This window comes from Diadema antillarum, unplaced genomic scaffold (genome assembly GCF_040938485.1).
Source record: "Diadema antillarum isolate AM-2024a unplaced genomic scaffold, OU_Dant_1.0 seq00001138_RagTag, whole genome shotgun sequence".
In the NCBI taxonomy this organism is placed as follows: Eukaryota; Metazoa; Echinodermata; class Echinoidea; order Diadematoida; family Diadematidae; genus Diadema; species Diadema antillarum.
This window is the reverse complement of record NW_027271950.1, coordinates 237,714-250,627: the sequence shown is the minus strand read 5'-3', so window position 1 is coordinate 250,627 and position 12,914 is coordinate 237,714. Positions and strand designations below refer to the sequence as shown.

At 37.8% G+C, this 12,914-nt stretch overlaps 1 protein-coding gene across 1 annotated transcript in view; it reads left to right on the top strand.

Annotated features, from left to right (window-relative positions):
• The first annotated feature begins 8,658 nt into the window (after nucleotides 1-8,658).
• LOC139744125 (ventricular zone-expressed PH domain-containing protein homolog 1-like) overlaps nucleotides 8,659-12,914 on the top strand; it is a 32,200-nt gene continuing 27,944 nt past the window's right edge. The window contains exons 1-2 of the mRNA XM_071654581.1: nucleotides 8,659-8,821; nucleotides 11,294-11,653. Of these exons, the coding sequence (XP_071510682.1) occupies nucleotides 11,445-11,653 (209 nt within the window). The 5' untranslated portion in view covers nucleotides 8,659-8,821; nucleotides 11,294-11,444. The remainder of the gene's footprint in view (nucleotides 8,822-11,293; nucleotides 11,654-12,914) is intronic.

Sequence of the window (12,914 nt, the reverse complement as noted above, 5' to 3'; positions counted from 1 at the left end):
ACAATTTATGTATATGATTATATGTATGCATGTATATATATATATAGAGAGAGAGTGTGTGTGTGTGTGTGTGTGTGTGTTTGTGTGCGTGTACTGATTATTTTTCGTTTTCTGAATCATCGTTGATTGAATACTGTTGCATACATGCAAGCTGAATGTAATCTCTTATGTTACATTATAGAAATCAAATTAAGATTACTGAAAAAAAACCAAAAATGTGTATCTAAACTATGTTATGGGATATAGCTAATGATACTCATACAAAAGCTTGACTATTATATCTATTGAACAGAATGACATTTTTCTTACATTACGTCCGACGTATAAGACAGATAGAGGGGAAGGTAATGTCGAGGACTTCGATAAATTTTGCGTCTGCGAAATGTCAATGATATGATTTTTATTTAGAACGGCACAAGCGCTTCATCATTGCGTGTAGACGATATTGACGTAGGGGGCCTACTCTCTACGTGTCGAATTCTTTACAGTCTTCATATTTTCACTACTGTCTTTTCCTGTTAATTTATGAATGTTAATCTTTAATGACTATTTTCTGCATGCTAGGATTAATCAACGCTTTAATAACACTTATCCTAGACCAACCTTTTTCTTTCGACATGTACGCAGTCTCACTCTGCGCATACGAAATGTAGAGGTAGCTATACACGAAACACCTTCGTGTCATCAAATTCAGTGTTCAAGCACTACGAGACTCCAGGTTCGATGGAGAAAGAGAATAAGAAGCACGCCCTCTGCCAGTCGGACTGATGCAAGTCTATGTAAAGTCATGATCATCGCTTTATGACCCCGGAATATGGATAATTTTGATGATGTTGACTTGTGTACGCAGCTGGCTGAAGCATTTTGATCACGTTTCAGTTCAATTCATTTCAATTCAATTCAATTCAATTCAATTCAATCCAATTCAATTTCTTTCTTTCGAAAGAAACGCAATAAGACGGTGGTCATGCAGATACGTGGTTGAAGACGGAGGGGGTCATACATTAACGTCTGTCTGTCATAGAGAAAACAGACAAACGTGACACCTAACTTAGCAAACTTATGAAATTTTGCAAAGCTACATGTTATATATTTCTACAAAATAGTGATGTTATCGTAGTTGCAACATCATATGCAAGTTTGGGGACGTCATTATGTCATAAGTATCCGGTTGACCTGAACATTAATCTCCATTAATTCCTCCTTTGACTTTAGATCAGCTGGAATGAGATGCATTCGTGCTTCAAAATATCTTGTAATGTCCTTATCCAATAATGAAATTTGATAAACTCTGGTTGCATAGATAGTTGTCTTTGATTATCCATCTGAATTTTGATCTTTCTTTATGTACAAACCAGTTGAAGGGTTGCCAAAATAATATTGACTTCTTCTCCGCGATTTCTGTGTAGTGTTCCGACCATCATCACCACTGATAGCTTTGCGAGAACTAATTTTCTATCCAATCAAAAGAAATCGACAAACATCGTCTGATATTGTTAACTTCTTCAATCAGGAATTGCATCGGCAAAATTTCAAAGCTGACTTGAAAAACATGCACGTTTATAAAAATGTTACATTCACTTTGTTTGTAACAAATCTGCAGCGTTTTTATTTGTGTTGCACTTCAAACGGAAAGAGACATTGCCGAATGTGGTGAATTTAAGAACGGTTTATCATTATCATCGTCATCATTCAAAATGATAAAAGAACAAAAAAACTAAATTTCTGCATTACAATCTTTGTAGAATTATTTCTCAATGATATATTTGTATAGAGATCAATCCAAGAGTTACAGTATAAGCGATTGACATATTATAAATTCTGTAATTTTTAACTACTCATGGACATGGAGTCGGCTAAGTTCTCAAAAATTGTACTCATTTCGCTGATGAGATCAAAGTGTAATATATTACTATTTTCTCAGACAGGAAGGTGGGCAGAATGACGTCACTGCAAACCGCGACGGAGTCGACGGGGATGAGGATGGAAAAGATACAGCCTATGAGAGAATCACAACAGATCAGTTTAATCTGTTGGTTTCCATAGTAACTAATCACAGGCCCCCGGAAATTTAGTGAAATTGTGCAATCCGGGCGTTTCATATACAGATATAAGAATCGCGTTTATTTCTCCTTATAGTATCATATATAATTATGTATATATATATATATATATATATATATATATATATATATATATACATATATATATATAAGTCAGGAGAGGAGCCTTAGGAAGACAATGACCTGGACAACTAAAACGGCTATTTCTAAACAAAGTAATACCGCAGGTGAAAAGAGGTGTCTGATCATTCTAAGTTCGACTAAAGTTATACAGGCCCTTCAGTGGTTATCAAAGTCAAGACTCTGAACGTCAACACCACGTAAATGATGTTCTTAAGGAAACTGTAAAAAAAAAACAGAAGAAAAAAAGTTGCCCTGGTCACATGAGTGTAACGTTGCTGTCATCAAACTCAATATTTCTTAATCATTGAAAACGAAAACGACTAATCAGTTTACTTGACTTCATATCGAGGGGTCAAATCTTTATCCAGGATGTTGTGAAATGTTGATGTTCACAATTCACAAATATGCTGGCGTGGAGGAAAAACAAAACACCCAATAGGATCATAATTATCTTTAAGACAATGACATTTCAAGTGGCATTGGAGAGAACAAAATATCAGGAGTTTATCGTACCCTCTTTAACATTTTCTGTGCCAATGAGTAAAATGTGCACTTATATTACACACATAAACCTGTGAACAGGAAATCAATGATTATTGTGGCAGTCAGGGGGTTAAGATGGATACGTCACAGTCACTTGACAATTACGACTGTTTCGATATATCATTATATTGAGCTCCACGCTATACATAGATATCGATTCAGTCAAGATTGTCATTTTACTTTATCTGTTTGTCTTTATTTGTATTACAGTTTCGTAATTTCGCTTTTATTTTTTGTTTTGTTTTGTTTGATCAATTTCCGGCGTATATATACGGTCCGAGACCGAATGTGGTCGTAGTTCCTGCTATATAAACTATTTTTTTTTCAATTTCAATAGTTTATTTATTGAAACTATTCGGTTACCCATTACCTATTGAAATTCGGTTACCCATTACCTATTGAAACTATTCGTTTTTTTTTTTTCAATTTCAATAGTTTATTTATTGAAACTATTCGGTTACCCATTACCTATATAAACTATTCGGTTACCCATCATTGTGTCTCGGTTTCCTGAAAACTTCTTTTTATGGACTTCTCAGAAGGATTTCCCCGTCCATTAAGTGACGTCAGCCCACTTCTTTCTCTGCTTGCTTCTTTTTCTACTTGCTGTTCTTCAGGTTCACTTAAAGAGGAAATACACCACAGAGTAAATAAACTTCAAAAGAAAAAGAAAAATATCCCCTACAGACAATAAAAAATGAAAAAAAAATCGGATAAGAAATAAGGAAGATATGGCATTTTGAAATTTCACATTTTTTTGGAAAACATTTCTTGACCAGTTCCTAAGAATATTCAAATGAGCGAGTTGTTGATGTCATACCCTCACAATTTTTCATGTATGTCATGATGAAATTCGGAAAAATTGTTATTTCTAGGTTTTACAAGTAAAAGCAGTGATATTATGTTCTCATACCAAGATGATATCAGAGTTCACATTTGATATTTGATTTTTTTGGTGATATAAGGCAAGTTTTATACTTATGCAGCTGAAACATGAGATTTTTGTCATTTTTATGCCTCCGTCACGAAGTGTCGCCGGAGGCATTATGTTTTCGGGTTGTCCGTCCGTCCGTCCGTCCATCCTTCCGTCCGTAAAAAAATTTTGTGCACAGCGTAACTAAAAAACCATTTGAGGTATCCTATGGAAACTTGGCATGTATTATGTATGAGTGGGCGAAGTTGTGCCTATCAACTTTTGAGCACACATGTTCAAGGTCAAAGGTCAAAAGGTCAAGGTCTGCTAAATGCATAAAGTTTTTCTTGAAACTTACAGTGTATTATGCATGTATTACCCGATAGAAATTCTCTTGGAAGTTTCTTGCCATAAGGTCATAGGTCAAAAGGTCAAAGGTCAAGTGAAAGTGCTAAATTTGACATCTTCCTCAAACTCATGAAAGGGTCAAAAGTCCATGCAGTAAAAATCCTCAAATCCCCAAATACCTGCACTCTTAGACAATACAGCCATTCATCCAATCAAACCTAGTTCAAGGAACGTGAACATTCAACACATTTGTGACAAATCTGTCATTTTGATATTTTGCCAATTATGTGATTTTGCCAATTATGTGAAACTGTCATCACACATTGTCAAGACATTGTACGATATACACCTATCAGGAGAACCATGCATTATGGCGGAGGCATACCCGTCACCATAGCGACATTTCTAGTTGTATATGAAATGAAAAAGAAATTGTGAGAGCATGCATGACATCGTCAACTTGCTCATTTGAATATTCATTGAAAATGGTCAAGATATGTTTTCCGAAAAAACACATTTTAGAATGTCATATCTTCCTTCTTTCTTATCCATTTTTTTTTTTGGTCGTTTTTGTATCGTTCTGTAGGGAATATTTTTCTCTTTCTTTTGAAGTTCTCTATTCTTGGGGTGGATTTCCTCTTTAAGTTTGTTCAATTCATTCACTTTGTTCCATTTATTTTGATTTTACTCTGCATGTTTCATTAAAATCCAACATGAAATTAAAGATACGTTTATTTATACAAAAACCTGCGAAAGATCTATGCATGCGCAAGACAAGTCACGATGAATTTAAAAATGTTTAAACAAATGCATTCGAGATGCATGACACATGCAGGAGTATGCCAGCAAACAAGTTTAGTGCTTGATAGCTGATGGTAGTCTAAAACACACATACACACGCACACACACACACACACACACACACACACACACACATCAGTGGTGGATCCAGAGGGGGGCGCAAGAGGCGCACGCCCCCCTTTATTTATCGTTAAAAACAAAAGAAATAAAAAGAAAAAAATGAAATGAAACCCGGAAGTGGCACCAGAAATATTAATTGCGCCCCCCCCCTTTACAGAATTCCTGGATCCACCCCTGCACATACACACACATTAGAGGGGAACTTGCAATTGAACAAGGAATCTAAAGACCCAAGTCCATTAGAGAGAATTAAAAACAAACAAACAAACAAATAACCCCCCCCCCCACACACACACACAGGAATAACATTCTGATATTTTTGATATTTCAGTTGGGGGAATGTTATGCAGACAACTGTAAATGATGTAAACAATCATTTTGATAATTACTTGTATTTACATTACTTTGCAAGGGGTCTTAGGACCTGGGATGATAGCCATTAATTTTGGACTTGCCGTTCCACTGTATTCAGGTAATCAATGTTTGTCTGTTCATCGGTTGGTGCCCTGTTCGATAAATGGCAGTGGAAGAGTTTTTTGCTCTGGTAACTGAATGTGTGGTCATACCATTTCCATTTCCGTTTCATATGCTCACTGAGTACAAAATGTATGCAATGATTGTACATAGATAAATGAATTAAAAATGAAATAAAAAAATCAAACAACACGACAACAACAACAGAAGCAGCAGTCATCTAACAAAGACGACAAAGCACTCTTAGATGTCGTGGTATCTTCAGGGCAACATTAAAGGGAACGTGTAGTTTTGGTTGAGACCTAACTTCTAGTTTCTAATAATTTTTTGGTGAGATAATGAGAAACCTCTCATATAGAGCATGCTGTAATTCCAAGAGGGATTCAACGTTTATTTGATGAAAATCGGTTTTAAAATGGCTGAGATATCCAAAAAAGAGCATTCCTAGAAAGCGGACCCACCTTTTATTAGGATCGCTTTGTTTTACTTTGTTTTTGGATGTCTCAGTGATTCCGAAACCGATTTTCATCTAATAAACTTTGAATTCCTCTTAAAATGGTATGCTCTGTACTATTAAGTGGTTTCTTGGTGTCTCACAAAAAGTTAAAAGCCCAATTCTCATCTCCACCAATACTATACAATCCCTTTAATCGTTCTGTAATTGTGATACGAGAAGAAAATACAGTCCAAGCAGAAGCTGTGGAACCTGTGACTTGACGTGATATGAAAATGATATAAAATCTCAAATGTATTCGACGTCTGAAAACTGAAATGCAATACCTATCAGTCATTGGAAATAATTTGTTGCTTTTTTCAGCATTATTCATAATAGGGTAGCTGATACTGGGTAAACAGAAATATTGATGCGATTAAGAAGAAGAAAACACAGATAAATAAGATGCAGTACTGAAGAAACAATTCACATCCCATAGTCTATTCACTGAGCTGTACATACGAGGAGTTTGTTCCCCAAATCCGATAAGTCCATATTTGCCAAATGGAGATATTTGCGATTAAAGGTCAAGAAAAATAAAGAGAATAATAAGAAAATTTTTGCTTCTTTTGACCATAACTTCAAAAATGTACCTTTATATGTAGTGACCAATATATCATTTAAAAGGTATTATTTTGTACTTAATGACAGAGACCGTACTTCAAAATCTTCAAAAATGGACTTATCGGTTTTTGCGAACAAACTCTTTATACGTTTATAAGGCGCAGTTTTTTGTTTTGTTTTCCGCTTATATTTCGATAGCGCCATCGACGACGATATATTTATATCAATACTATATTGCGAAACGACATCCAAAGAATTTTACGCATTCGTGCACAACCGTTGAACTTTCTACGTTGATTCTTTTCCCGTATGACGTTGAACTTGTTGACACTCGACGTTTGATTAGTCACAAATGAACGGTAGAATTAGGAGAAGACCATGCAATCAAGTCCGTAAAGTATAATGTGCATTGACAAAAGTCGCATTGATCCATGTCCGCAGTGCAACACATTTATTTTATCTCATGATAAAATATCAGTGGAATTTTTTTAGGTTGAAAAGATATTGAAATAAAGACAGATGTCTCACAAGCGTGGAAACTAAAATTCCCAGTATTCGTCTTTCGAACTACAGTACTTCTCCTTTCATTTTTTTTTTTTTTGTGTGTGTGTAGGTGAGTGTGTGGGGGCATGGGTTTTATTTTAGATTTAACGTACTTCTTGTTTTTTGTTTGTTTTTTGTTTGGTAATTGCTGTACTATCACTGACTATTGCCATTTCTATTCGTTATATTGTAACATGAAAGTCTATAATTGTTGTACAGTAATACCAAAGTGAATTGATGTTTCTTGTATTATTTTATTGCAAGTAAATAAATATTATTTGGGAAAAAAATGGTGTGCGACTATGCGGCTGCTTCTGCTACATGTATATATTCGCCATTCCTACTGACACGATATGCACATCTTCGTTCGTTGTTCCCTTTGGCTGCAGTTTAAACAAAATATGAGGCAAATGCAGGACAGTGCGTTGTATTATCTGACCAAAAACCAATAAACTTCAAGTAGCAATAGTTTTGGTATAAACTGTAGTTGGAAGATTAGATAACTCTCATAGGAATTCAAGACACAAAGTGAAATCTGGATTAAGACAGTAATGGTTGTGGAACATCGAGTAAGATATTCAAATATCATACTAATTAACTACAGATTACAATAGGCCTACGCACATCAAAACCCTACCAAGCTTCTATACTGAGAAAAATATAATTTTCAATTTTAAAAAGAAGTCAGGAAAAGAGCTAAACAATATACGAACGAACAATGAAAGACTGCATGACATGCATTAGCTTCATAAAGTCATTTGATTGTGGCTATCAATGTCAAGATGGGACAAGAGGGCAATGTGAAACATAATCCAGAATTTATGCATTTAAAGATTAAGAATTAGTTCAGTGCACTATCTAGAACCATGGACCCTACCACAATAGGGTCCATGCTAGAACAATCCAAGGGGGGGGGGGGGGAGAGAGAGAGAGAGAGAGAGAGAGAAAAAAAAAAGAATGAGAGATAAGAGGGAATGGATGAGATCACGAAGTTGAGAAGAGAGGGGAAAGAAGAGATGAAGAGAGGAGAGGATATCAAACATTTCCGATGCACTATACCACCCGGTCCGACAGCGTATTGATCCAGATCCAAGAGGATTTCAAACAGAACAGCTTTGTAATAGTTCATTCCTGTAGGCCTAAACTGAGTGAGTATTGAGACGGCGTGTCGAATGTTGATGGATCAAACTCTTCTTAATCAAAGACATGATTTCTAGCAAAGTGCAAAGCGAAGTACAAATATGAGGGCGAAGCATATTTCTATCCTTATATCTCCCCCCCCCCCCTTCTCGATGTCACTCTTACGATTCAGCACAATTTAGAAAAGAAAGAACCAGAACGTTGCAAATGCGCCTATTGTATTAAATTTCCTGTCAAAATTGCTCGTCACGACCCATCGAATTTCAAATGCAGGGTGTTTATAGAAGAATTATATTACGAATCAAGGACCGAACTTGTTGAATTACAGCGCACGTGAAAAGGCAGCGAAAATCTGATCCGTACCGTGATACTCGGGTGAAAATTAACGATAACAATATAGAGGGCGTGGTCTACAAATTCATTTAATCACTTGAGCTTGCGTTGTATATGTTGTGACGCTATAGATCCATTCGCATGCTCGAAGGAGGAAAAGAACTTGGTATGCCATACTACAACTTATGGCGCTGATTGGTTTGTATACAACAAATTGAGTTGAGTTGCACTGTGTGTCCTCCTCCGTCTGTGGTGCTGTGGTATTTCAGCAGAAAATGTCGAAGCTGATACCCCTATTTTCACTGCATTTCGAAAAGTACATCGTCTCATGACAAGCAAATGTTTGAAGGAACGTGATTCTGTGTGAGTAGATCAGCATATTCTTTCAATTAATTCTAATGTTTACTGTCCATCCTGGTCCATTCGCTCCGTTTTAACTTAGCTCCCGCCTAACCTTCCATTGCCAGTGCCAGTGGCAGTGCAGTAGGTATTGGAAGTTCTAATGAAGTTGGAGGTGCTAGGTGTCGTGTGTGCGTTTGCATTTGCAACATCAATGCAGCAGACTGCTGCTGAGACAGAGTGAAGAGTATCGAGTAGGTCTAGCAACTCTCTAAAAGCAGTTTTCAACTGGTGTGAATTTAGATCTACTGCATTACTGGTGGTAGACCCTAACTCGTTTGTGGTAGATTTCTAGTTGCAGTAGGGGCGGGGATATTAACTGCGACCAGCCCCAACACGCAGTGTTGGGGCTGCGCATTGTAGCAGACATGATCATGACAGGCGAAGTATAGCGCCTAAAAATCAATATGAAATCGCAAAAATTCCGCAATATGAAGACTTACAGGTGAAGATGTAATGTTGAAGACTGACTGCGTTCAACTTTTGGTTCTGGTAATAGTCCCTTTCTGCTCGGTTTGATGAGTTAAATGCGACTCGGTCGAGAGGAACTCGGGAGAACTACATCTTATACAGTAAATGGATTTGAGATTTGTGCGCATGCGCTGGCCATCAAGTCGTGTAGCTTTGTGGCAAGGCCTTATCATACTGTTGGCAAACCCTCTCGCTGTATATTGCGTTGCTTTCTGGGTGGGTGCGCGCGCGCACGCCTTGTCAGAAGGCTAAACGCATTGCGACTCCGCCAGCACATGAATATTTACGTGCGCAGTGTACTGCATACTGATTTCGAAAATGGTGAATGGGATGGGGAGCTAGGACTACGGACCCGTATATGGCCGTGAAAAAAAACGTTTTTTCAAGATCATTGGACCAATGTGAACAAGAACAAGGTGAACGAAGGGTATTAATTAGATAAGAATCTTATGTATACTATAAAAGTACGTTTTTTCCTCGTGATATTCGAAACCTACGGAGGTGCGAAAATCTGTGACAGACTGTGTATGTTTTTCAAGCTTACCGATATAGCACTCTATTGACTCAGGACGCTCCCACAGTGTGTAACTGTGTATACGGAGCGTCCCGGGGTTAGGGCGGGGATAGCCTGACCAGACACTGTGCTGCGCACAGGGTCTGACATGTGTTAGTGTTTCAACGTTGTAAACGACCGTCACTATTGACGGCAAAATCACATAAAATACATTTTATTTTGTATGATTTTAAGAGTAATATAATTTGCAACACTTACCTACAGCGTATTTTCCTGATGGTTGAGTTGAATTCGGCGTTTTGTTGGTATCCAGACGTCCTTATTGTTGAATTTTTCGGAGTAGATCGTGCGGTGGCATCTTTTCCTTCGAGAGCTTCACAAAAGCAACAAACTACCACGCATGCGCATTCAGAAGTGGTTGCTTTTTACGTACGCCCGTGCGCCCGTGCGTTTCATGTGTTACGTAAAGCTTGTAGTAGATCCGCGCGTGCTGCACCGGCAATGATTTGAACTTTTTTAGTCGGGGTCATCCGACTATCTCATCACTTCCGCCCCGACTACCTACGTTGTAGTATACGAGAGTGAATGCCATTCATATAATACGCAGATGAGGAGTGAAGCAGTAAGGACGTTTACAGACCTGATTTCAGCCATAGATTTCGGTAAGTTTTAGACGTAATTAAACAAAAAATCGCATACCGGTTATTGAATGATGGTCATAGATTACGATAATTCCTTATATTTAAGTTTTCCACGATTAATAAAGATATTCATGAAGGAAACAGTGAACGATAACAACGTCCGCGAAGGAATAGAGGTGCAGCGCTGTCGCCAGCGCTGCGTGTAGTTAGGGCGGGGAGAGACCACTTGACCGAAGATTGGTCTGTATCTGGTCGTCAGGGATATGTTCCACGGAGACTGCGTCTGGCTCCACGGGAGGAGAGCGGTAACATAAAAAAATACTAGATCTAGTAAAAGACTCCACAGGACAGACGGATCTTTCTGTCTAGGATCCTGATCCTGGCCTGTACGTAGTAAAGGCCGCCGTATTCCCGAAGGTGGTTTGAATTTAGTCCATATTTTCTGCAAATTTCTTGTGTGTAAATGCACGTAACAGGTTGCATACACCGACAGTCATCCAATCATAACTGTGTGTTGATACGGGCATGTGAAAGGTTATAGCCACATGTTGTTCATAGATCTAGACCTGGTCTATATCTCACACTTATTTTAGTTCATGGACCTTGTAGTTGTTTCTACATGTTGTAATTTAAACCCTGGTTTTGATTTAAACCACCTTCGTGAATATGGGCCATAGAGTCTGACAAAAAAGTCAGTGCCATAGCTATAGTATAAAGTTGTTTGACTTGATCCGTTTGGGGAAAGATTTACACATTCTCCCATTTTTGATTGATCAATAATGATGATTTATTCTCTGGCTTTCTCAACAGGCTTTCCTAAAAGGCATATGATATGATGACAGATGACCACACCCAACGATAGAGAGTGTTCCACAGTTGGATATACAGCTGTAGGCCTACTGTGTGATGTGCCTCATATCAAATCGTGCCTTTTTGACATCTCCAAGTGAATAATGCCATAATGCACGAACTCTTCAACCAAGTGCTGTCGCGGCGGGACCTTTCACGTGCGGGAGACCTCTTCTCTATCCCAGACTCGGAAATCGTCCATGACTTGTCTGGCGCACTCTACTGCATCCAGGAGATCGCCTCGTGCGAGAACTATGTTCGCAGCGACAACGACCAGGCAGTTGTGGAAATATGCATCACTCGTGTCACTACTGCCATCAGGTATTGTAAATGCATTTGTTTTCTCATTCAAATGCAAAGCGATAAGCTCATTCGACTTTTGCTGTATTTATTCGCAAAATTTGCAGTATTAAAGCAAACGATGGCCTTTTATAATTACTAGAAATTGGATTGCGCAAATGGTAGAAGTCTGCATCAAATGCGGAAGTCCTCAGTTTCAAAGTCTCATTGGGACTTGCTCAGAAATTCTGACTTTGTCTGCTTAAAGGGATGGTACAGTATTGGTGGAGATGAGAATTGGGCTTCTAAGTTTTTGCGAGATACCAAGAAAACACTTATGAAATAGTACAGAGCATACCATTTTAAGAGGAATTCAAAGTTTATTTGATGAAAATCGGGTTTGGAATGACTGAAACATCCAAAACAAAGTAAAACAAAGCTATCGTAATAGAATGTGGGTCCCACACTTTATTAGAATCGCTCTGTTTTGGATATCTCATCCATTTCAAAACCAATTTTCATCAAATAAACATTGAATTCATCATGGAATTACATGCTCTTTCATATTTCATAAGAGGTTTCTCATTAGCTCACCAAAAAATGTTAGAAACCTGAAATTAGGTCTCAACCAAAACTATACGATCCCTTTAAATGTATCTTTTCTTCTATGAGATGCAAAACATTTTTTTCCTCCACATGTCTAGAAGAATGTTTGATGATAACACATGGCTGAACACAATACCCATTTTTTTCCTACTGATCCAACAGATAGGTCAGACCAGTAAGTAACCAGTTTTTCCATGTTTTACTGGTCCATTCCTGAAAAATTTTCTTGTCCAACAGTGATTTTTACTGGTCAGGAACCATCAGACCAGTGCCAATGTGCAGCATTGGATATTCGTATTAAGCAAGTTTGAGTTCTTACCAGAAATTGGGATGCTTTTTTTAAAATGAAAAATTATTGCATAGGGCATTCACTGAAAGCATGAAAAGGTCTTTTAATATTGTATGATTTCATAACATGATACTTCAATGCCATCAAATTAGTCATGTTCCATACATGATCTGGAGTGATTTCTAAAAAGAGGATCGAAGTGAATTGCTTCCTAAATGTTGCAGGTGGGGGGGGGGGGGGGGGGGGGAGGGGAGAGATGGGGGGCAAAACAGGAAAGGAGCTCATTGTATTTAACATTAAGGTCAACTTTGATTTTAGTGATCTTTTCTCATTTATGTGACATAAAAATGTCTAGTGGAAGACATTCACCGACTTTGAACAGTCCCTTGTGGTAAACCACAAGGGTAT